Here is a 25794-nt window from a genome sequence, read left to right as displayed (position 1 = left end):
TGATCTTACAGGTAGAAAGAAGGCAGGGATTATTTCAGAGTGATGATCCAGGCTCAGAAGCCAAACGGAACAGTGAGAAAGGCCAAAGGTAGCAAAACCAAGAAAGGAAGGCAGTGCACCAGCCTCAGTCTTTAAAGACTCCAGAAAACCAAGGAACAGCCGCTGCCAGGAGTATCAGAGATGGGGCCTACTGTGAGAACTGCCTCCCTCACCCCACCACTAAGAATAAAACAACAAAAAGAGTCTTGCTGTCTCTGCCCTTGATGCCAGAAGAACAAGGTATGCCTAAGAAATGTAGTTCTGGAGTTCATGTCAGAGTCAGTCCCTGCTCTCCACACACCTGTGGCGAATGTGCTGTCCGTTGGCTAGATCTGAACAGGGGGGTCTAGGTTTACTGCATGCACTGTCCTTGGTTGGTACAGTAGATTGAGCAGACGCCCCCTGGGTCCAGATCCACCATCCCTGATGGTTTTCTTGTAGGGTTCCAGGACCTTCTGTGTCCTTCCATTTCCCCATTCCCCCACACCTCTCCCGCCTGGAGTCCCAATAGGAAGTCCCAGCATCTGTCCCAATCCCCCACTGAGTGAAGACTTTCAGGGGACATCCCTGTTGGCCTAGTGTCCAATTATAAGTGAGTATATACCATGTGTATCTTTCTGGGTCTGGGTTAACTCACTCAGGATGATCATTTCTAGTTCCATCCATTTGCCTGCAACTTTCAAGATGTCCTTGTTTTTAATAGCTGAGTAGTATTCCATAGTGTAAATGTACCACAGTTTCTTCATCCATTCCTCAACTGAGGGACATCTAGGTTGTTTCCAGAGTCTGGCTATTACAAATAAGGCTGCTATGAACATGGTTGAGCAAATGTCCTTGTTGTATGGTGAAGCATCTTGTGGGTATATTCCGAGGAGTGGAAAAGCTGGGTCTTGAGGTAGCCCTATTGCCAGTTTTCTAAGAAAGCACCAGATTGACTCCCCTAGGTGGGGAGGCCTGGTGGCACTCAGAGGAAGGGGAAGCAGGCTACCAAGATGAGACCTGATAGGCTGTGATCATATGGTGAGGGAGGATGTCCCCTTCTGTCACAGGCTTAGGGGAGGGGGGAACGGGAAGATACAAGTGAGGGGATAACAATTAAGATGTATTCTGAATAAATTATTTTTAAAAATACAAATGCCAAATATTCTCATTAAAAAAGAAAGAAAAGAAAAGAAAGAAATGTAGTTCCAGGGAGGCAGAGGAGAGTGAAGAAATGAACTGAGATCAACGGCAAAGAGGAAAACCCTGGTCTGGCCTCAGCAAAAACAGTATTTCCTAGAAGGAAATCTCAAATTCCTGTGCTCCACGAGAATTTTTTTTACATTGCCACTTTCAAGGAGTATTTTTAAAACACTTCACCATGATATCTCTGAAGGTTTCCATACAACAAAAATGCTAACATCTCTGCCTGCCATTAAACAGGGATTCAGCTTTTCACAGCCACTGGGCTCAAACTCAGTATTGCCTTGTTCGAGATCTTAAGCCTAATAGCTTTTGGACTAGAACCACACTATGAGCTCTTGTTTACTAGCTCATATGTCAGACCTTGAGGCTTCTTAGCCTCCACATTTCATGAGGCAATTCCTTAAATGATTGCATGTGTATATTACAAGATATATATACATATATATACATAACATATGCACAAACACATTTTAATTCCTAATATACCTACAGTAGGTGCTCTGACAAATGACACTTCATGACAAACTCCATCCACCTTTGCCATTTTACACTAGCAGGATCTTTGCAGATTGGGAGATGCTAAGGCACTGAGTGGGATGAACTACAGTTCCCACTATGACAACTGCTCTCTGATTCAGTGGTCCTGCTCTTCCCTCCTCCACTGCCCACTCTAATTTCTCTCACCTTCACTTTCCACCTTGTCAGGTCTTGGTGGCTGTATTGATGGAGAAGCCCTAACATTCATTCTTGAGGCAGCGGTATAGGCAACAAACATAAACAGAATTGCTTCAAACTGCCTAGTCTTCAGACAATTACTTTACAGTAACTACCAATGTAATATAGTCACATAAATTAACTTCCTATGTCATATAGTTAAAAAAAAAAACCCAACTGACATAGACCCTAATTTTATTACAACTTCAACTACAAGCTATTTTTGAGACTGCTAATTTAGATGAGGAATGTGCCCTATAGGCTCACACATCCAAACGCCTAGTTGGTGTTGGTGATCACCTAGTTGGCAATGCTCTCTGGGAGGTCACCCTTTCTGCTTGTGCCTGCTGCTCCTACTGCCCTGCCTTCCCTGTCATCATGGACAACTGGCCCACTGCAACTCTTCCTTAAGTTACTTTGATCGTAGTATTTTATCACAACAACAAAGTAATAAATACAGCATCTCCTGCTAGGGCAGCAATGCCCCACTACAGGAACAATCATATAATAGGCCAGAATGTCGCCTGTCTCTATCATCTACTCAAATCGCTTGCAGTTTACTAGGTTACATAAATTAGTTTTGAAAAAGAGTTTCTCTTGGCAAGCCAAATTAGAAATCTGTGTTCTAGCTTTGTTAAGCCACATAAAATAAATAAAAGATATGTTCCATTTACTAAATCTTTATTGAGCTCCCACAGGGTGCATGAATTAAGAATATATAATTTACACAGGCAGAAAAATGTTATGTTAGCCCCCTCCCTTTTAAAATGCAAATTGCATCTTCTCTTTATAGTTCAAGTGAATTATTTAGTGTGAGCAAGGCTTGGTTTGATGTTTCCATATGTAAAACGAATAGTACAAACATTTTTCCTTCTCCAAAAAAAAGGGCTTTGTACCAGAGTAAAGCAGTCTGTTCATCTAACAGTAGCTGATGAAAAAGGCTAGAGAATCTGGAAGAGAAGATGTTCTTGGAAGCACCGTCCTCCAAGAGAGGGCTCATTGCCCAGAGGACAGCAAAGTAGAAGAAAATTAAGTGGCTCAAAAACTACACTGAGTCCCAGAAAAGTACCAGTCACAGTGTGGGGGTGGGGTGGGGGGGCAATGACACTGATTGTAGCTGGATTGTAACTCTGACAATTGCAGTTGTGACGGTACTCTGAGCTAAGCAGAGGGGATACATCTATGCCCCACGAGCAGAGTGGTTTTAACTGATGGATTCTCCAGTGCACCAACTGTATTTTCAAGTATAGATCTGGCATTTGTACCTAACAATACAGAAGACAAGCAGCAAGGAGAAACTGTCAAGTATAGAGGACATGCTTTGGCAACCCTAAAATTCCCAGTCTAGGTCTCTGTCATCAGGAAACTCGCATTCCAGCTCACTCCAGGGAGACACTGGCAGCGGTGCCGCTGATGGCCTGTTGTAAGCAGGTGGCAGCAGTGAGAGTATGGAGTCCTGGCTTTCTTCTGTCATCTGTTAAAGAAACTGAAAACAGTCATGTGGGTACATAGATTCAACACAAATTTTATTAGCAACAAATAACTTTTAAAGACTAATTAGGTCTCTTTTTTCTACAAATGCTTCTAATTCTGATAATCAGAAAGTAGACTTAAAAGCTAAATAAACTAATTTTTAATCAGAATTATTCTGCCCTGTCATTATTTCTAAGTAAGATAGACAACAGTTTTAAATTAATAAAAATAGAGAGTGTGTAACATGATATGCTGCTTTTACTCTTCTGGTTTAGATATTTAATAACTAGGGCCATCAGATGGCTCAGCAGACAAAGGTGCTAAAGATGTTTGCCACCATAGCTGAAGACCTGAAGTCCATCCCTGGGGTCATATTGTGGAGTGAGAGAATGAATCCTGCAAGTTGTGTACACACACACACTCTCTCTCTCTCTCTCTCTCTCTCTCTCTCTCTAGAATGAATCCTGCAAGTTGTGTACACACACACACACTCTCTCTCTCTCTCTCTCTCTCTCTCTCTCTCTCTCTCTCACGCACACACACACACACACACACACACACACACACACACACACACACACACACTAACTTTAAAAGTACTAAAAATGGGGCCGGAGAGATGGCTCAGAGGTTAAGAGCACTGCCTGCTCTTTCAGGGGTCCTGAGTTCAATTCCTAGCAGCCACATGGTAGCTCACAACCATCTATAATGAGATCTGGTGTTCTCTTCTGGCCTGCAGACGTACATGCAGGCAGACCACACTGTATACATAATAATGAATAAATAAATCTTTTAAAAAAAGAACTACTGAAAATGTTTTCTTGCTTTAACTATTTTTTAGTAGGAAAATTATTAGTAAAATTCTTGGTAACCCAAGTGCCCTAAAGTCAACAACAAAAAAAAGGCTTTTAAAAATAATATTTTAAAATATTTAAAATAATAGACAATGGACCAGCTCACCTGCTTGAAGAATACATGGGACAACAAACTGCTTGCTGACGGCCTGAAATTTTTGAAAAAGTTTAGAAAATAAAACCTAATATTAGAATGTAATATTTTTAAGTATATAATTACATTAGAAATGAGTTTTGGGACTCTAAAACGTAATGCTAAAAAATTAGAAAGAAAAAAGAACATAGACTAGAAGCAATAGCCTTGACTGATGGGAAAAAATACTTCTGGAAATACTCTTAAATTAATCCATACTCAGCTGAACGGTGGTAGCATGAGCCTTTAACATCAGCACTTGGGAAGCAGAGACAGGTGGGTCCCTGGGAGTTCAAGGCCAGCCTGGTCTACAGAGCAAGTTCCAGGGCAGCCAGTTCTACATAGAGAAGCACTGTCTTAAAAATAAACAACAAGGGGCTGGAGAGATGGCTTAGTGGTTAAGAGCACTGCCTGCTCTTTGTAAAGGACCCGGGTTCAATTCCTAGCACCCACATGGCAGCTCACAACTGTCTGTAACTCCAAGATCTGACACCCTCACACCAACACCCATAAATTAAAATTAAAAAACAACAACAAAAACCCCACAAAAATCATACTTAACTTTTATTGTGCACATACTATTTATAAAGAACAACAGCAGGATGAAGGAGCTTAAAACAGGTTAGATTTCCTAACTTCTTTGTAAAATGCTAATTGCTTGCATAGCATTATTTATAATCCAGATAGATAGATAGATAGATAGATAGATAGATAGATAGATAGATATGTATTGGCAACAAAGCCGTCTTATACTGCTTAGAAGTTTCTAGGTGCCTTAACAGATACTCTAAGAACTGATTTGTACAAGGTGGCTTGGCCAGGTTCAGTACCACCGAGAAAGGAGCCCTACTCCTCTGATTTTAAGCCTGGTGTTCTTCAAACCTGCCCATCACTTTGACTTATTCTTAGCATTGATAGTCTCCAGATTAAGTTTCTAATCAAAACATGTGAATTTTATAGGAAGGGCAATATCACAAAACTACTATAAGATACAAAGCACATATATTTTGTGCTATTCAGAGGTGACTGATATTACCTTTTCTCAGGATCTTGCTGCAAACACAGCTGCACCAAGCTAAAAAAGGCAGGAGAGAACGTTTTTGTGGGTGGCGTGTGGAGCCGGTCACTATTGGCTGTGTGCGCTCCAGTTGAGACGAGCACACTTTCCCCAATTCCAGAGTCTACTCCTGACTGGGACTTTCTCATTCTAGAGTCTGACTGTGAAAAAACACTGGCATCCAGCGGGCTGTATGGAGGGCCTTTCAGTTTCTGTAACAGCATCTAGGAAAAAGGAAAACATTTACAGATGAGAGTAGCCGTCCAGGGTCTACAGCAACCATGTTCAGCGGAGGGAATCTAGACCTAAGTACTGCAGGGGGTTCAGAAGCATTACCTGAGTCCTATGCATGTCCTGGAAAGGTACCTGCCCACTGGCTAATTCACAGGCTGTGATGCCAACACTGTAAATATCTGACTTCACATTATATCCATGCAAGTCCTGTAAACACAATTTGAAGGCCTTAGTACGAATAACCGAGAGTGGCATACAGGTGCCCTCCTGAGAAAGGATGACGAACAATGGGAAAAGAACCCCATAGCACAAAATCAAGATCTACCCAATAGATGCTTTCACAATTTAAAATTCCTAACATGATTTTGAGAAATGGTCTTGTGGCAGACACACACACACACACACACACACACACACACAAAAGGACACAACTGTCCTTTAGTCAAACTCAAAGACATTTGAGACACACAGACAACCCAATGCAATAGCCACACCTGACCTGTCTCAGTAGTTCTGGACTCAGCCACGGCTGCACTGATGTGCTGAACTGTGGAAAATCAAACACAGCCCTATGCCTCTGTCCGTGCTTAACCAAACTATGCAGATGGGACAGGCCAGAGAGGGTCACCAGGCCATCACCAGAAATGAGGATATGGCTGGCTTTAAAACTCCTAGAACAGAAAGAGACAATCCTAAGTACTAGAAATCTGGCCGATGAGGAGTGAACAGATGTGGTGAGAACACACCCTTAGCTCTCTTGGAAAGTAAAACCCCTTTATACAACAGCAGTGCACAGCACACATTTAAGGTACATAACATTTCCAAGGAGCCAGGGAACCCCTGAGGGACTTAACAGGAGAGATGTCATGGAGCCAGGGCCCCTGAGGGACTTAACAGGGGAGATGTCACAGAGCCAGGGAACCCCTGAGGGACTTAACAGGGGAGATGTCACAGAGCCAGGGAACCCCTGAGGGACTTAACAGGGGAGATGCCACAAAGATACATGTTTGGAATTGGTAGAATTCTTTAAGAAATGAAATCGAATGACCAATTTTGCCATTTTCGGATGCACTGAAGCATACTGTCATTATTTAAAGTTGAATGCAAAACAATAGAAGCCTCTGTGGGGTAACATCTTTTATAAAGACATGTCATATTAAAGTTCCTTTAACTGTCCTATAAATTATGCAAGAGCCTTATTTTTTCCATCTAAAACACTAAATTTGGACACTAACAGAGTGAGACAGTCAATAACCTGGTAAGGCGAAGAAAACCCCAGTTTGAATACAGTCAGGTTAGAATCCTCGTCAGAAGGCTACTGAGAAACCAGCAGCCATCAGCAAGCATTAAAGAGATGAAAACATCAACCAGCAAGTCTCCCCCAAATGAAACCACAGAGACACAAGCTCCAGAAGAGCACAGCAGAATTGTCTTTAGTGTGGCACTGTGCAGGGCTGACGGCCACAGATGTAAGGACTGCCATGACTGACACGAGGTAGAAACATGACAGAGCTGGAAAGCAGGTAAAGAAGCTCTTTATTTTTCTAAAAAGAACAATGAACCCCCAGCTGATAACCTGGACATGTGAGTCCTCCTGCCACCTCCCCACTACGACACGCATGCTGCAAGTGCCACACTAGGGCGCACACTGTAGTATAAACATTTTTGGTGAATAGATATGAATGGCAGGCACCACTGTTATCTGCTGGTCCCTTCTTCTATTTTCATTTATAAATTTCTTATCCCTCCTTTCAACACTTGACTGCTCTTTACTAACGTCTCCTGGATGATATCTTTTAAAATTCTTTCATTTGTGTAGAATGTAAACTAGCAAATACCTATGGATGCAGCCATTTTGGTGTAAATAGTTCAACCCTCGTATTGCTCCAAAGAGGATGTTTCTTATTAAAGTTTCACTCATCCCATCAGGAAAGTAGGTCCTCAGGAGCTGACTTGCTGAACCTGAAAGAAAGCCCTGACATATTGAGATGAACACTTGAAGCGATTTTACTTTCAACTATGCTTTAAATATTCTTTCCAATTATAAGGAGACAAACGCATGTCTGATAGCTTTGAGTCTAGATGTTTTCCCATGCAAATATAATTTTCAAGAATCATTATCACCACCACCACCATCATCACGACCACTATTACCATCACTACCACCACCATCACCACCATCATCACCACTACCACCACCACCACCATCATCACCACCACCATCATCATCACGACCACCATTACCATCACCACCACCACCTCCATCATCATCACCACCACCACCACCACCATAATGTGGTACTGAGGCTTGAATCCTAGGTAATAATAGTGCTACTATGCTACAACATCCCCAGCCCTCTATCCCTTCTTTAATTTTGAGGTAGGATCTAACTTAAGTTGCTGAGGTTGGCCTTGAACTTACTCTGCAGCTCAAGCAGGAGTTGACTTGTGATCCTCCTGTCTCAGCTTCCCAAGTAGCTTATAGTTCTGTGCCACCTGGGCCACCAGATCTGGCTAGAAATCTTTAATCTTAATCCTTAATTCACTCCCTCCCTCTCCCTCTGGCTCCTTCCTTGCTTTTTTTTTGGAGGAAGAGCTGGGAAAATAACTCGAAGGTTGAGCACTTGCTTACCTTGCTCAAGGCCCTGGATTTCACCCATAGTCATAGTCATGCCACACGCATGCATGCATGCACCCATGCACACACGCATGCACATGCAAACACACACACACTTTTTAAATGACTTTTTAAAGGTTAAAGGAATATTTTTTAGTATTTCTGAGTAAAAATATGTATTGTATTGTATATGTCATACTCTAAATCTAGAAGTAATTCACAAGAATGTTCTAAAGACCAAAGCGCTAGAATCCATTCACTGATTTAGTCAACACTTACGGAGCACTGTGTTAGGCTAAGCACCTGGGGATATCAAGAAGCAAGCATAAATGACCACCTCCGTTAGGAAGCACAGTGAGGGAGCTGGGCACACACACAGGTGTTCACACTTTAGTGGCATCAGCTCATAGTACAGCGAGGCAGAGGCAGGCAGTGTGCGTGTGTGGGAACCACCTCTGCTTGCAAAACAGTGGCTACTGTCTATTTTAAAGAGAGAAGAGTAACTGAGGGGCGGGAGAATGTGGCCAAGGCATGGAGCCTACACAGAGGTATTGGTGGTTTCATGGATCACAATATCCATTCTACTCTAAAACTAAAAAGAAAAATGAAGCAGAAATATATTATTAAATCTAGGATTGGTCACTAAAATTATAAATTAAAAGTAGTGAGTGATAGATGCAAGACCTCACTCACTTTTACAATGATAGCATCCAAGTTAAACAACCAGTTATTTTTCTTAAAATGATTTTCTTACCATAGGCCATAAATGGAGAAATAACCCAAAGCCAGCTGCCAACAGTGAAAACTGTCCAGTAAGTTGTAATATTGGGGTGTTGGAAAAAGTGCGATAGAGTCACCGCTCTCTAGGATAAATGTACAAGAGAAAAGGCATTTAAAAGTCACCCTTTTCTTTCCTATAGCAGTGGTTGTGGCTAATACTCAAGGGGGCATGTGAGCTTTTGTTTCTAAATTTCATAGCGGATCCAGAAAATATATGACACTGCTCTGTGTTTTATAAAGCATTTGGAAAAGGCCAGAAGCTCTGTCCAGAGCACACAGTGGAAGAGATGTGACTTAGTTTTCTACCAAAGGGAATACATTTAACATGTTTTTGTTGTGGAAATGTTTAAAAACATAAAAATGGGGACAGGGGAAATCAATGCTAACACCACATCATGGAGAGAACCGCTGCAAATATTCTGACAGCTTCTTCCAATCTTTTCTCCTTATGCCATCTACCTATCTACCTATCTATCTATCTCCTACTTATCTATCTGCACATATAAATGTTCTTATGTGTATGGAGGGGAGGGTGCTGCACAAGACACAGTACACAGGTGGGGGCCAGAGGACACCTTGCAAGAATCACTCCTCTCGTCCCATCATGTGGGCTCCAGGGGTCAAACTCAGGTCATGAGGTTTAGAATAAGCACCTTAACTTGCTGAGCCATCTCCTCAATCTCATATATTTTAAAATTTGAGACAACACTATAATTAAAAAAATTCCCCCTTTATAGAAAAAATTATTAGAAACAAGAAAATAATTTTATATGCTTGAAATATCTTATTAAAATTTCTCAATTCTGAGGTTAAATTTGCTTAAATGATAGAAAACTCCTTCATTTTCCTGTTTCTCTATTTGTCATTAGAATGACTGACGGTGCTGTCAGTCTCCAATGTAGCACTGAAACACCCCATTCGCTTGAAGAATTCACAGTGTTTCCCGGAGTGTGAATGCATGTGAGCTACCAGCTACCGCACCTAGCTTCCATGTAGTATTCCCAATCTGTTAACTGTGCGATTTAGTTAAATCTTTCTCTAACAGAACAATCAGGTGGGGACAGGAAATTTCCTACAGTCGCAACCTCCGTAAATAGACATCACGGCCAATACTTCCTTCCTTCATAGCATTACCTGTAAGGCTTTCAGACGTTCTTCAGTGCAGTTTTCCAGGTTTGTAATTTTTATAGTTACCAGTGTTCCTGTAGGAGTGTGTCGTGCGAGGTGAACAGAGGTCAAGTTGTCAAACCCTCTTCCTGCAATCAGATATAAAACCCATGGTAACAATCAAAGCAGAAAAAAAGGCCAACTGTGTATTTCAGCAAAATTTAAACTCCCTGCCCTTCAAAAACCACTAAGACAATGAAAAGGCTGGAGCATTCTCAGTATCAGAGTGGTAGCCTGGAACTCAAACACCCGACTCACCAACATTTCCACCCGGGCCATTCCCAACTACCCAAAAGAAAGGGCATTACCATCAGCTAGGGCCAGTCCACACTGCTGCTCAGGAACATGGGCCCTTCCCAATCTTGGAGATGCAGCTTCCTTATCAGCCACATACAAATCTCCAGTCTCGAGCTTCAGGCCTTAAATTGCCACAGTGGTGCAGTATGTTCCTCCTTGAATTTCTTTTTTTTTTTTTTAAAGATTTATATGTATGGATATTTTGCCCACATGCACACATATGTGTACCTAGTGTATGCCTGGTGTCATGGATCCCTTGGAACTGGAGTTACAGTCAGTTGTGAGCTGCCATGCGGGTGCTCGGTATTGAACCCAGGTCCTAGCTATAGGAGTAGCCAGTGCTCTCAACCGCTGAGCCATCTTTCCAGGACCCAACTTTTTTATATTTTTATTACTTTTTTGAGAATTTCTTATGTATATCTTGGTCATATTTAGCCTCACGACTCCTCTTCTGTCCACCTCCAGAAAGACACTGAACTTTCTTTTCTTTATATCACCCTTACTTGCCTGTCCACTCAACTTTGAGGTCTCTCCTTGACTTTCTAGTCATCCATCTTAAGGAAACTTCCTTGGAGGAACTAAAGGAGTTATACAACTTATTGGACAGGTTTGCATAAAAGATCCTATGCCATACACTCTCAAGTCTCACATTTTCCTTCTATGGTATGGACCTGCTCAGCCTCACTGTCTCACAGAAGGTCACACAGCAGGCCACGGAAAGGCTCTCTATGAGCTTTTATGAAGACACCTCCACTCCCAACACAGACACTCAGAGAGTGACAACCAGAACATGGTGATGCCTGGCAAACCTGGATGAAGGCTTGTGTGTCAGACAGTAAGTACTTACTATGTTCAGACTCTACTCACTGGGTCTGTGCTCACTTTATCAAGGCACTTTCTTTTGTCATTATTAAAGGTTTACTTAGGTACTGAAGTGGTGTTTTTATATTTATTTAACTGTATTTTAAAAAGAGCAAGATGTTGGCTGAAAATATTAAGAATGCCTCTATCTCCCAATTTTAAAATGGGGTTCAAAGTTAAACAGAGAATTCTCAACAGAGGAATCTCAAAATGCCAAGAAACACTTAAAGAAATGTTCAACATCCTCAGACATCAAGGAAATACAAATCAGAACAACTCTGAGATTCCATCTTACACCTGTCAGAATGGCTAAGACAAAAACTCAAGTGTCACTAGATGCTGGTGAAGATGTGGAGCAAGGGAAACAGTCCTCCATTGTTGGTGGGAGTGCAAACTGTACAACCAGTGTGGAAATCAATCTGGAGGTTTCTCCGAAAATGGGACTAGACCTACCTCAAGACACATTTATTCTACTCCTGGGCATTTACTCAAAAGATGCTCTACCATACCACAAGGACACTTCTCAATTATGTTCATAGCAGCTTTATTCATAATAGCCAGAGACCGGAAACAATACAGATCTCCCTCAATTGAAGAATGGATTTTTTAAAATGTGGTACATATACACAATGGAATACTCCTCAGCTATTAAAAACAACGACATCATACAACTTGCAGGCAAATGGATGAAGTAGAAAAGATCATCCTGAGTGAGGTAACCCAGACCTAGAAAGACAAGCATGGTAGTACTCATTTATAAATGGACATTAGCCATAATGTACAGGATAACTATGCTACAACCCATAGACCCAAAGAAGCCAAGGAGGGGCCAAGAGAGGATGCTTGAGTCTTACTCAGAAGAGGAACTAAAATAGACATCTTAAGTAGATAGAGGGAGGACATAGGGTGAGAGAGGGGTGGAGAGAGTAATGAATGCGGACCAGGTGGGAAAGTGGGGTGGGAGGGGTGGGTGGAGGACTTGCAGAGAGAACAGAAGGTGGGGGCATCTCTGAGACAGGGGAGGCTCCCAGGAGTCTATGGGGGTGACCCTAGCTTAGACTAGGGTCACCTAACAGAGGACACAGAGCCTGAAGTTGCTACCTCCTATAGCCAATTGGGGCTTCTAATAATGGAAGCGGGACACTACCCATGAAACCTTCAACCCAAAATTTGTCTTGCCCATAAGATGTGCAGGGATAAAGAGAGAGCAGAGACTGTGGGAACGGCAACCCAATGACTGACCCAACGTGAGACCCGCTCCATGGGAGAGGCCTGGCCCTATTATTAATGACACTCTGCCATGCCTGTAGACAGGAGCCTAGTATAACAGTCTTCTGAGAGGCTTCATACAGCAGTGAATGGAAACAGATGCAGAGACCCACAGGCTGAGCTCCGAGAGTTGTGTGGAAGAGTGGGAGAAAGTACTGAGGGACCCAGAGAGGTCAAGGACACCACAAGAAGGCCTACAGAGTACATGGGGGCTCCTCACAGAGACCCAACCACCAACCAAAGCGCATGCACGGCCTGGGCCTAAATCCTCTGCACATACACAGCAGATGTCCAGATGGTCATCATGCAGGTCCCCCAACAATGGGAGTAACAGGCTGTCTCTGACTCTATTGCCTGCCTTTGGATCCCTTTCCCTTAGCTGGGCTGCCTTGTCTGGTCTAAGTGGGAGAGGATGCACTTAGTCCTGCTGTGAACTGAGGTACCAGGGTGGACTGGTATCCCTGGAGGGCCTCCCCTTCTCTGAGGAGAGCAGGAGACGGGGAAACAGAGGGAGGAGAGCATGAGGATGAGGCTAGGAGGACGGAAGGGAGGGGGCTGGGATCAGGCTGTAAGGTAAACAAATAGAAGAAAAAAAGAATGTTCTATATCTGAAAAGATTTTCATTCAGAACATATAAAGAACCCTTAGAATTCAATAAGATAGCAAGCAATTCAGTAAAAATAGGCAGATGTAAAGATGCTTAAGCTAAAGAAAAGTACATTAAAGCCATATTATACCACATATATATAATAATTGCCAAAATTAAACTTGACAAGCAAATTGTCATATAGGCAAACAATGGAATGCTGTTCAGCAGTCTCCAGCCTCTACTTAACAATCCTTGGCAATTACTGATGTGCCTGTTGTTTATCACATTTGGGGCAGGGGATGAGCCTTTTGTGCATAGCATCTTTCATTTAGCCCAATACTTCAGTGATTCACCCATGCTCCATGTATCCGATTTCCCCTGTTGCTGAAAAATACATTATATGGATATAGCACAGGCATTTCATGCATTTAGAGGTGGTGGGCATTTGAGTTAAATTCAGTCTTTGGTTACTAAATACAATTTCTCCAACTATTCCTACACAAGTCCTTAAGAAGACACATCTTCCTTTCTTCTGGGCACACACCTGCACATGAAATTGCCAGGTTATGTGGTAGATACAGGTTTGAACTTATGAGCTGACAAACTGTTTCCTGAGACAGCTGCACTATTTCTGTCTTCTTATAAACAATGCATGAGACTTGCAGATGCATGGCCCATTCACTCCCCAGAGCCTAGTGTGCATCAGTCTATAAACTCACTAACCCTTCCATGAGGTCTGAGTCCTCGTGTTCAAAAGCTCCACCCCTGGTCACTGGGAATCATGCCTTCTTCAACAGAATTTACTCAGGACGGCCCAGTGTCTGTGGCAGAATACCCAAGCATGTGGCAATGCACTACCAAGGCTTTGATTCTGGTTACTTGGCTTCTTTTGGTTTCTTCTAAGCCTTTCTTCTGGCTAACAATTCTGTGCATTAACCACATTGTTCCAAACTTCCTAAGACAGGCAGGATTATTCTTCATGGTTTGTATTTAAGAAACAACAGCGAGGCTAGAGAGATGGCTAAGCTGCTAAAGGCTAGGCTCACAACCAAAAATATAAGAGTTTGGTTCCCAGCACCCGACGCTGTCTCTCCTGCCCCTCAAGCACCTCACACCCCACCACCCTCAGAAGCCAGCCCTCTGTGCCATTATTCTCTACTCCCAGAGCTGCTCCTCGGGTGCCCTATCTTCTCTACTCTGCTGCTGCACCATGAATTAAAATTAGTTAACTGGTTTCCATCCACTACACTAGGGGAATAATCTTTATACTAAAAGGCACGTGTGCATTGTAAATCAGTATTCAAAGCTTGAAATAGACATCTTCAACAGGTCCCCTTAACATGTGCTACTCCAACGCCCTCTAGTGTCTGAAAAAGCACTCTTCTACGTGTTCACCTCCCAGAGAGGACGGGCCTCACTCAAGTCAGTTTTTTATGACCTCACACCCAACAGTGTCACTGGTTTTTAGTGATTAGTAAGTGTTCCTGAATGTTCAGAGCAAATGTTTCACAAATATAAAGCTATAAACAGGAACTGATTTTGTTTTGTACTTAAATGAGAATGATTTGTACAACAATTTGGATAAAAATATAAATATATAAAGGAATTTGTGTTAACTTCATATGACTTGATTTAAATTCCTGCCCTGTAAAAAGTAAATCCATAAAAATCCATAAAATAGAAACTTCCTGCAAAATGATACAACTACTCAGATTATCTAATGTTCTTTTTTATAAATGTACTTCAGTAGAAAAGTAATACTAGACAGAAATCTTCAAATATGAGCTATTATTTTTAGACAGACATAACATATATTAGATTCATCTAATAGACCCAGTAAAAATCCCGTTTATGCTATAGGTGACAGCATAGAGAGGCGTATCTATAAAACAGTCTTTGTGCCACCAATCTCAGTTGTGGCAATGACTTGACATCCAGGACCTTACCTATTTCCACTTGCAGTTCATAGTGAGAAACATTAGTGGAACCTATCACTTCATTCGCTCTAGCAGATGGAGGTGACCAGGAAATGGCTGGCTCATCAACCTGCATTTGTTTTACAAGATAAAAATAAAATAGAATACACATAATTAGTCTCTAGGTTAGTCTCCTTATCCCACTAGAAAACATTAATAGTTATCAGGTAGGTGCTGGTAGGTTTCTGAAGAAATTATCTTAAGATCTAGAAGAATTTACAACTTGCTAATTGATGTCAAAGAGATTTCAGCTTGAAGAGGAAGAGCAGGAACATTAGATTTACAAAAAGCAAGAAATATTTTCCCTCCCAATTTTCAGTAAAACTTCTAGAAGGTGCTAAGAACAGATGATGATTGTAAAGTGTTTAAGGGAGGACCTGCAAGGGCCTGTGAGGGATGCTCCAGGCTTGGGTTCCGGCTTTGAGTCTATGTTAACAGTCAAGAACAATTTCCACATCACAGTCTACTAAAATAGCTGAACAAGTCTTTCACATGATGAAATGAATTAAGAGGAAGGTTAAGAAGAGAAAAAAAATTAAGGAGATGGGAGTTCAGGGTTACAGGCCTCCCGGCTGAAGGTGCTCTAGCAAATATGAGGTCTCATAAGGTGTTCTGGAGTCAGAGTCAAGTTTGCATCTAAATTTAGCAGCAGTGAAATATCACTCATGAGGCAGACAGAGGAGGCCTAATCCACTGGCATAATGTGATATCCATGAGGCTCTCCTAAAGGCCATCAGGACCCCAAAGGACACTTAGAACCCTTTACAGGAACTAGCAGGTGGCAAGAATCTTGTTACTGCCTCCAATGAGGCGAGAAGGACGGTGGAAAACAACATTACTATGTGTTAGAAATTGTGCTAACTCCTTTTCATACCCAACTCTTTAGTCAGGAGAAATAGGTGGAGTTAAAGCTAATAGATAGGGTTATACAGACTGAGGCAAGTATGTTTCCTAACTGGAGAGCAGACTGATATTTATTTATGGTTAAGCATTAATAAAGGTGGTGATATCCAAGAAGAATCAGAGTAGAAGAGAAATTCTACAAGTGAAAACAAGCCCAGTGTAGGGTAGGGTGATACCATAATTCAATTTGGTTTCTTTAGGTCAGGGAGCATTCAGATAAACAGATGTAAAGACAACAAAATAAAAAGAATGTTTAATGTCTTAAAATTTTTAAGGTGACAACAATCTGTAAGTCTATTAGAAATGCTAGAGACATAAAGTACCAAGGTTTATTTTCATAACTTGGAGATGGCTCAGCGGTTAAGAGCATTCACCGCTCTTCTAGAGGCTCCAGGTTCAATTCCCAACACCCACATGGCAGCTCATTTTAACTGGGATCACATCTGTAGCTCTAGCTCCAGGGGATCCGATGCTATCTTCTCTTCTAGCCTCTGCAGGTACCTCATGCATATGGCACAGGAATACATGAAGGCTAAACACCCATATACATAAAATAAACATTTTTAAAGGAAGGAAAATGGCATCATGTTACTGCATGATGGGCTGCAGTCAGCTCACCAGCCTGCCTCTAATTCTCTCCATCTATTGTATGAGGGACAGTCTTCTTAAAACAAGATGGACCACAGATGTTACAAGCAAATACTCAAAAGCTGAGGGTCTTGTTTGTTTGTTTGTTTGTTGTGTTTAAGACAGGGTCTAGTGTCACAGCCCAAACTAACCTTGAACGTCCTCTCCTCCTGCTCCAGCCTCTGTATTACTATGATCATATGATCACATCCTGAACTGCCAAATCCTTACCCAAGAGCAACCATTCTTACGACACACGTCCCTCCGTCTTTCTTCAGTTTTGTTTTCTCTTCCTTCCCTTCTTTCTTTTTTTCTTCACCCCCCCTCCCCCTTTCAAAAGAAAGGTCTCACTCCCTAGCTCAGCCTGGCCTTGAACCTGTGGTAATCCTGCTGTCTTTGTTTTTTAAGTATTAGGATACAAATATGAGCAACCATATCTGGCAACAGACCCAGTTTTCAAAAAGTGGACTATTACAGATCAGCAAATTTGATGTTTCTGCCCTGAAGAGGCTGAGATGAAATTAACAGATGAAATATGAGCCATGAAGCCGGGCGTGGTGGCGCATGCCTTTAATCCCAGCACTCGGGAGGCAGAGGTAGGCGGATCGCTGTGAGTTCGAGGCCAGCCTGGTCTACAAAGTAAGTCCAGGACAGCCAAGGCTACACAGAGAAACCCTGTCTCGAAAAACCAAAAAAAAAAAAAAAAAAAGAAATATGAGCCATGAAGAAAACAGCATGGTAATCCCAAGAAGAGAGCATGAGCTTATAGAGACTACATCACCTCCTACAGCTCACTTCTTCTAGTGATCTGAAGACTAGAGCACTAAAAAGCAGAATGGTGGCAGGCTCCTTGTACTAGTCTCATTTCTGATGCTGTGATAAAATACCCTGACAAAAGCAAACTTGGGAAGAAAGGGTTTACTTTGGCCACCGCAGCAGCAAAAGCAGGGATGCAGAAGCATGAGGCCAGTGCGTCACACGAGGGCAAGCAGGAAGTGAGGCCAGGCCATAAAGCCTCAAGGCTCACACTGGTGATGTACCTCCTCCATCAAGGCTCTACCTCCTAAAGGTTCCATGTCCTTCCCAAACAGCACCACCAGTTGAGGACCAAGTGTTCAAACACATGAGCTTACGCAGATATTTCACATTCAGACCATAACCATCTTTATCCCAAAAAGTTGTTTAATGACTTCCTGGAGATGCAAAAGGTCTAATTTAAGAAGGAAAATCTGGTCAATCTTTCTAAAAATACTTCACAGAAGGCTGTTCACTGGTGTGGTTTTTAAACCACATATTGAGCTCTGCTCCTTAGTTACCCCAGAGTCAGAGCTGGAGTGAGCCCAGCAAACCTACACTCTTATTAGCCACACCGTTTAGACTAATGTATCTTTAGCATCGTCAGGCTAACTTGTGTCATAGGAAACAAAATCATAATTAGAAATTTTAGAGTCTATAATGGGAGACTAGTGTCAGATGTGAAAGTTCTTAAATTTGTATCATTTTAAGCGAACATTTGATGTAGTGTACAGTCTCCAACCTGACAAACAGCTACAAGTCCCCAACGGAAGACAACTGATAGTGCTCTTAAGCAGTGACTCAGGGAGGGCCCAAGCAGGCTTTTGTAAGCACCGTGAACCAGTTTTCAGCAGGGCTCAATTTACACCACAAAACTTCTCAAGTTTGCTTTTCCACAGGAGGCTTCAAATCACGCCTCTGCTTCCTTCACTTAAGATGTTTGTCTATCTTAAAATACAAAAGGGCTCCAAGTTGGAAGAACACTAGCGTGGAAATTCACAGTTCCAGGTCTCAGTAACAGCACAGAGACAAGTCATGTGACTGAGTTACTCAATCTGAAGGGTGGCAACGGTCGGAGACCATCTCCTACTACACAAACAGGCAGGCAGCTTGAAGATAGAATTTTGGTGAATAAATATGGCCATGGTTAAAGGCAGGCCTGAGATAAATTATCAGCAAACCAACTGGAATTATCTTATGTTGTAACAAAATTTTCAAAGCAGTAAAAAATTTTAGTATAAATGAAGGATTAAGAGGAGAAAAGATTTCAGAGATATATTACCAAGTATATCCCTTTAAATATTACTTAGTATGTCAGACACTGCTTAGGAGAGACAAAGGTAAGACAAGGCTGTCCCTTGCGTGAGGACCACATTAAGGCTGAAGAGATGCAGATCTCAATCACTGTAAGATAGTACAGTGACAACTGCTTCATGAGCATGTCTCAGACAGGTGACAGCACAATGAAATAAAAAGGACCTAAGAGGGACAAGTTTACAGATAAGCAATCTGAATTAATTCTTTATGGATGAGGAGAAATTTCAGGGGAGGGCAGAAACAGGGTATTTCAAGCAGAGAAAAGAGAACATAAGAAACTCAAAGACTGGCCATACACAATATCATTGAGAGTATCCACTGTGCTGAGACTTGGACTGTACCCATTCAGCTTCACAGTGACATGAGCAGGCATCTTAGAACAGTACTGAAGGCTGGTGCGAGCACTGTGGGAGAGGCTGCAAGTGTACACCACAGGTGGCAGAGGACACTGAGTCAGAGGCCCAACTCCTGAAGGGAGGGGTACAGGCCCCAGTGGAGAATTCCCATGTTTCTAGTACGGCTATGTTTCTAGCAGTATGTACTAGGCTTTCATTAGCCAAAATGAGAAGCGCAGCGGCTGGTGAGATTTGGAAGCAATGAAAGCTTTGCTCTGATCAGTAGGAATACCCAAGAAAGTAAATGTAATCAGATGGGGTCCACAGATATCCCCAGGGCCCAGGGAAGAGAAAGCCTGGTAGTACCATGCTCCTGAGAGAACACCCAAGAAGCTCCAGGACAGCATGAAACCTCAGCATCCGGAACCATAGGAACAGATGACGTTGCTCAGAGAGAGCGGGTTAAGAAGAAGCCAGTTACAGATTCTTGGAGACCAGCAGGAGGAGGAAGAGGAGGAGGAGGAGGAGGAACAAACAGTGAAAATAGAGGTATAAGGACGAGGAGTAATACGAGAGGGCAAAGGAACATTAACTGCCCAAGCATCAGCTTACCAAGTATTGATGGATGCTGGTTTCTGACTGTTTTTCGGGTCTGAGTGATTCAACTCGTGTTCGTGAAGCACAGAAACAATCCTGGAAGTCAGAAATACATGAGACAAGTGAAAAGTGCAGCACACACGCAGGGTGGGCTTGTGTATACAAAAAGAGCTGGCATCAGGGCTGGAAGCAGAAGAAAAAAAGCCATGCCAGATGGAGTATTGTGGGATGGACCAGACGAGCAGCCAGGTGTACGGAAGGCACAGTTGTGCTTAGCGCCATCTCTGCTTCTTGGCTTTACTTTTCTTGAGGTTATGAATCTATTTTAACTGTTGGTCTTACTTTCTAAGTCTTTTAGACCTCAGACTTTGCCAAATTCCTGAATATTTGGCTAAAGTTTATCGTCTTCTGACTATTAAGTCAAAAATTATTCTGCTGTATCCAGTATTTTTATTTTTTCCTCAAACTGTTTTCCTAAATATAGGAACCATGTTTTACTACATTAAACCATTTATTTAATCATGAACACATTGAATATATTTGTTACCAGTTTTGTTTCTTAAGTTGACAAGCATGTTTGACTCAAAACAAATTAAGAGACTTGCTTCTATTACCAAAATCTATATTTTTCTGAATATCAATTCATGGTTCTACTATCAGGTATTGGCTATAATGAAATATAGTTATCTATTCCACCAGCAATTAATGGAATGATGCTGATCTATTTAGGAGGGGAAAAAAATCACATTGTGTGACAGACTTTTTGTTTGTTTGTTTGGTTTGGTTTTGTTCTATTTTTTGAGACAAGTAGCCCTGGCTGCTCTGGACTTGCTTTGTAGACTAAGCTGTCCTGGAACTCACAGAAATCACCCTGCCTCTGCCTCCTGTGTGCTGGGATTACAGGCATGCACCACCACACTGAACTTTTTTTTTTATTAATTTTAATAAAATTCACAATTGCTGAAAACATAAATAAGACGCTCAATCACTATAATAGACAGTTAGGAAAATTACATATTCAAAAATGACTCACTGAGGTTACAACTACATACATTTAAATTGCTTGTAAACTTTTTTGAGAGTGATTTCAGAAACATTTATAGCGTTAGTGAAGGAAATTTAGTATTGAATATTGTTTCCATAATGATTAGGTGCCTAAAATATGTCAGTCTGCCATATGTTTATAAGAATGACATAACACATAGAGTGTACCCAGTATGTTTCAAAAATGGTATTTTTAATTATCCAAATAAGACTGAAATTATATTAAAATACTTAAAAAGGATTTGGATACCTTGAAGGGTTAGAAAAATTAGCATTAGTTAAATTTATTTTGTGACATTAAATGAAGAAAGATAGATCTGTACTATTGCCAGGGTCAGTTTTCTGTGTTACCTCGTGAAGGGAGAATAGAATTCACTGTGGTGTGCGGTTTTGTTTATCAAGATGTTGCACCACACTGAACTTATGAGAGACTTTTATAATAAATGATTTCTAAGTGTCTCATCAGCATTCCTATGTGTGAGCACTGAAACACAGTATCAAGTGAGCTTCAAAGTCTACATGTCTGATAACATTATATTGTGAATTACTTAAGAGTAATCACATTTCTTTCTTCTAAAATATACTAAAACATCTCAACAATCAAACTCCTGTTTTCCAGCTAGGCCAATCTACTAATTATCTTAAATTGAATTTTGCACTCTGAATCCCAGAATTGTCATCACTCAGACGAAGGGACTTGTGAAAAGGACATCACACATCTTTTCTCACTTGCAACATGATGTGAAACTGTACATCTTAAAATTCTTTTAGGACAGGGATCAACAAACTATGGTCCAGTACACATTCAGGGTTTTGGTTGTTTTATTTTTCATTTCTACACTGCTCGTGGCTGCTTTTGAGCTACTACGGCAGAAAAGCAGCAGCACGTCATCATCTCCTTGCCTTTACAGAAAGCATTTGCTGACCCTGCTTTAAAGAGTAAAGCATTGCAATGTCTCTTCCAGACACACACATTTAAAGCAAATGTGTTATATATCTTGCATGTAAAGCAATGATAGACTCCTAACCACCCAGCCTGGGTGGCTGGTACAATGCAACGGCAGGTGTGAGTCTGAATACTGGCTCTCACTTGCGGCAATCACAAGCAAACTTCAATGAGGATGCTGCTGCCTGCCCTGTCAAACTCCCATAATTTTAAAGAGCAAGATGGCTCAGTTAATATTAACACCACCCCCACCAACAGCCCTTTTAAAATACTATATTCTATATAACTGAAAGTCTCTAGGCTACTTAATCTAAAGTGGATGGCATGGATCTAATATACAAACAAATATATTCCAGCTGTAGCTCACATAATGCAATGATTCAAACATTTGTTTTCCGATTAAGTCAAAGGTTTATTTTAAATGCTATCTTACCTGCTTTGGGACACATGGACGTTTATTTAGAAAAAGGATTTTTTAATTTTTAAAAGAAAATGAATAGCTAATTAGATAGGAGTGGAATCTAAGAAAAATATATAAGAAAAAATGGGTTTGGGACAAAGAATTGGAATAATGTGTACATTTAAAAAGAAAAGTGAAGAAGAAACTCATTTTGAAAAAGACAAAATTCACTGAGAATTTACATCATTCTCAAGACCACACACCATTCATGTCAAAACATCTCAAAGCTTAAATCTGAATCTCTTTCACTATAGATCTGACCACTCTGATGGTAAAAAATTATAACAAAACTTACCAAAAGAGACATTGAATCGCTTTAGTTCACAGAAAGTGGCAAAATTCCATCTATTCAAAGGTGTTTGCTTTATCTTCCCTTCAAGTTACAGATATATCCCACTATAAAACAAAAAACAAAAAACAAAAGCAAAATTGTTTAGATTTACATAAACTCCCTGAAGAACTAGATGTCATAACGTATCAGAAGCTCAGGCCGCTGCTTTTTGACACGAAGACTAGTGACATCCCCAAGTATCTTTAAAAGCATCGTTCTGACATGGCTCCCGAAAGGCAGAAAGCTCGAGTTCCTGCTTCTACAGACTCCAGCCTCTGCGTCTCCCCCCCCATCTCCTCCTGCCTGCACAAATATGAAGGCAACACAGAGAGCAGCTTTCGGACCCTCTTTATATAAGTAGTGCCACTTGCAAGCCACTCCTAGGACTCTCTAATGACTCCACTTACAAGTAAACTTTGAGAATCTTCAAAGACTTCTCACTAACCACCTACTAAGTCATTTGGGGTCCAGGGTTCACAGGATTTGTGATGGGCTAGAATGATTAAACTCTTGTTGCCGTGTGTTTAAAAAAGAGACTTCTTAGTTTTCATGAAAAATGAGTTTTTTCACAAGCTGAATCTTTTACCTTATGAGTTTTTAGTTTTCAACTATATTCAACTTGGAAGGTGTTGACAGACACAAAATTATGCACATTATTATGCAAGCAACCCCTGTCCATTGTCATTCATAGGTTATGAATTTTAGTACCGTAACTTCTTCAGATTCAAGGAGCTACAAAGCCACCATCCAAATCCTATGGGTCTTCTCTACGAGTGAGGGCAAGATTTGCTAGTGGTAGCGGTTCCCTTCTAAACATCATCTCCTGAAACTGGGTTTCATTACTTTATTACAGTCAAAGCCCATATTTGATCGAGGCATCCACAAATAGTTAAACAAAATGAGAAAAGGAAGATTTTATAGACCATAGATGTTATAAAGTACTATTGCTGAAGGAAGAAGTGAATTTTCACAGGGTGCCTTCTATAAACCAAAGGTAGAGGAAGGGCAGGAAGGACCAGAAAACTTATTATTTTGTCACCTGCCAGGCATTACTGTCAACTTAAGGCATGGGGGGGTCAAGGGCTGGGTATTGGGTGAGGAAAGCTGTGGTTTACTGCCTACCCTCTGGGATGACTGAGATCAAATGAATGTGTACAACATTTTATACACACTATGCATAGAGAAGACAAGAGCAGCCAGGTGGTGGTGGGTCACACCTTCAGTCCCAGAACTCAAGAGGCAGAGTTCAAGGCCAGCCTGGTCTACAGAGCTAGTTCCAGGACAGCCAGGGCTACAAAAAGAAACCCTGTCTCTAAAAACAAAACAAAACAAAACAAAACAAAACACCCAAAAGACAAGTGCAACAGTTGAGACAAAATATTGAGGCTCATATGGAAAGCAAGCTGACACCATCTGAATGACACTAAGAATACTTAACAGCTTGTGACCCAGGAAAAGCTCACTTTTACTAAGCAATTCTAAGGAGATATCAAATACCGAAAGAAACCACACACGGGAAGTTTGTATTCACACATGCAATGAATAGCCACCATGAGACAGGCCCTGTTGAGCACAGAAGACAGCCTTCCCCCCCCCCACCCCCCACTGGTAATCAACACCAGGCTTTGACCTGATGCCTGCTTAACCTGAGGCAGAAAGCGACTGTGACTAACCTAAGTTTTGTGGTCATCATAATTCTGCACCTGCTTTTCACTTAGTATCAGCAAGTTGTTATTGAGTCAACAAAACAATTTGAGGGGGAAAAAAATCAGGTCACAATCTTCTAGAACTGTTACTACGAAAAGGATTGCCTCTTGCGATGGGGTGGCTTAATTTGAGTTTTGTCTTGGATATACCACACTATTAGCAGATAGATTTGAGACATTTTGAGATCAAGGCAGCAGTTTTGTCTGGCAAAGGAGTGGAGTAAAAGATCTGCTGTTAGTTTTTAATATCACGCTATGATTATAAAGCCTTAAAAAAAAAAAGCTTGCTTAGGCTCTGTAGAGCATTCCTTTAATTTCAGCATTCAGGATGATCTCGGAGTCCTAAACCAGCCAGAAATAGCAACACAGTGAGACCCTGTAGTCCCTTGCAGTTGTGCCTAAAAAGCTAATTATAATAAAGCTTTATAATCTAATTTGCTCCATAATATATTAGTCATCTCTGAAACATTTCATTTGATGGACACCAAAGGGGCTATGTACATACAGGACTTGGGTTTTGAGTTAATCTAGGCATTCAACAGTCTACTGTTGGAGGAAATGCTAACAAAACAAAACAAAACAAAAATTTATCAATTCTCTTTGTTGGGCTTCAAAATTACTGTAATTCTCAAGGTGATCTTGAAATCTCATGAAAACTTAACAAAGATCATAGCGATGCACACAGCTCCGTAGAATTCATGGAACTTACATGACTCATGGTTTCAACAAATATTTAGAGTGCCAAGCGCTGTGCTATATAGGTGCTGTCACACAAATCGTGACCAAGTCGGGAGGAAAGGTATTTGACATAACAAAGCCACGAGGTGAAAACACAACACCAAATGTAAATACTGAAGACAAAACGACGCCTGGACATTTAATTTTGGAAACGGTCCCTTCGAAGTCTCAGAGCAGAAAAGACTAGGGCGAGAGGGTGTTTTTCAACTTGGAAAGCTGCCAGGCCTGTGTGCACCACTAAAGGTGAGAGCCGGGGGTGGGGTGGGGGGGGGTGTGTGGAGAATTTAGGGGGATGGGGGCGGCGGCTGGGCTCCTGCACCTGGCACCACCGCTGGACACCCCGGCGCCTCGCCCGGGTGCTCCGGGGCGTACGGCGCGGGCTCCCGCAGAGACTCCGAGGTTTGGCCGGCAGTGCCAGCTCAGCGGCGGAGGAGCCTCGCAGCCTTCCGCCGTGCACCTACCGAGCTGCGCTCCCTGTCGCCCCCCCCGCCCCCCCGGGTCCCCGCACCGTCCCCTGCCCGCCCGCCTCCCCTCATTACCCTGGCGGCGACCAAGGCCAGCGACTGACTCTTCGGGCGGTGGGCGCTGAGGGGAGGCGACACGCGCGAACCCCGGGACCTGCCTCCCCGAGGAGCGAGGCGGGAACACTAGGCCCGCTTCCAGCGCGGGCCTCAGGGCACACAAGTACAACACGACAGCCACAGGGCCCGTCGGCCTGAACTTCTGGCCCCAGCCCGGGGCAACCGGCCG

General features: G+C 42.0%; 3 protein-coding genes across 3 annotated transcripts in view; 2 read left to right on the top strand and 1 right to left on the bottom strand.

The window, feature by feature from the left end:
* C2CD6 (C2 calcium dependent domain containing 6) overlaps positions 1 to 2971 on the top strand; it is a 96486-nt gene extending 93515 nt beyond the window's left edge. The window contains exon 20 of the mRNA XM_084778650.1: positions 12 to 2971. Coding sequence (XP_084634776.1) covers positions 12 to 92 — 81 coding nt within the window. The 3' untranslated portion in view covers positions 93 to 2971. The remainder of the gene's footprint in view (positions 1 to 11) is intronic.
* Positions 2603 to 25794, bottom strand: STRADB (STE20 related adaptor beta). Its single transcript, XM_084778717.1, has 12 exons — positions 25584 to 25794; positions 22565 to 22665; positions 19835 to 19915; positions 15216 to 15315; positions 10221 to 10342; positions 9061 to 9169; positions 7528 to 7651; positions 6189 to 6360; positions 5792 to 5896; positions 5435 to 5679; positions 4372 to 4414; positions 2603 to 3412 (listed from the first exon to the last, which is right to left on the bottom strand). The coding sequence occupies exons 2-12, from the start codon at positions 22574 to 22576 to the stop codon at positions 3269 to 3271; spliced, it is 1257 nt and encodes a 418-aa protein (XP_084634843.1). The 5' UTR covers positions 22577 to 22665; positions 25584 to 25794; the 3' UTR covers positions 2603 to 3268.
* Positions 25094 to 25794, top strand: part of TRAK2 (trafficking kinesin protein 2) — a 58896-nt gene continuing 58195 nt past the window's right edge. The window contains exon 1 of the mRNA XM_084778674.1: positions 25094 to 25287. The gene's annotated coding sequence lies outside the window, so the exon portion shown is untranslated. The remainder of the gene's footprint in view (positions 25288 to 25794) is intronic.

The sequence above is a fragment of the Acomys minous genome (assembly GCF_964271855.1).
Source record: "Acomys minous genome assembly, chromosome: 4".
Classification (NCBI taxonomy): domain Eukaryota; kingdom Metazoa; phylum Chordata; class Mammalia; order Rodentia; family Muridae; genus Acomys; species Acomys minous.
Note: the sequence above shows the minus strand (reverse complement) of the source record. Positions and strands in the feature narration are given on the sequence as shown.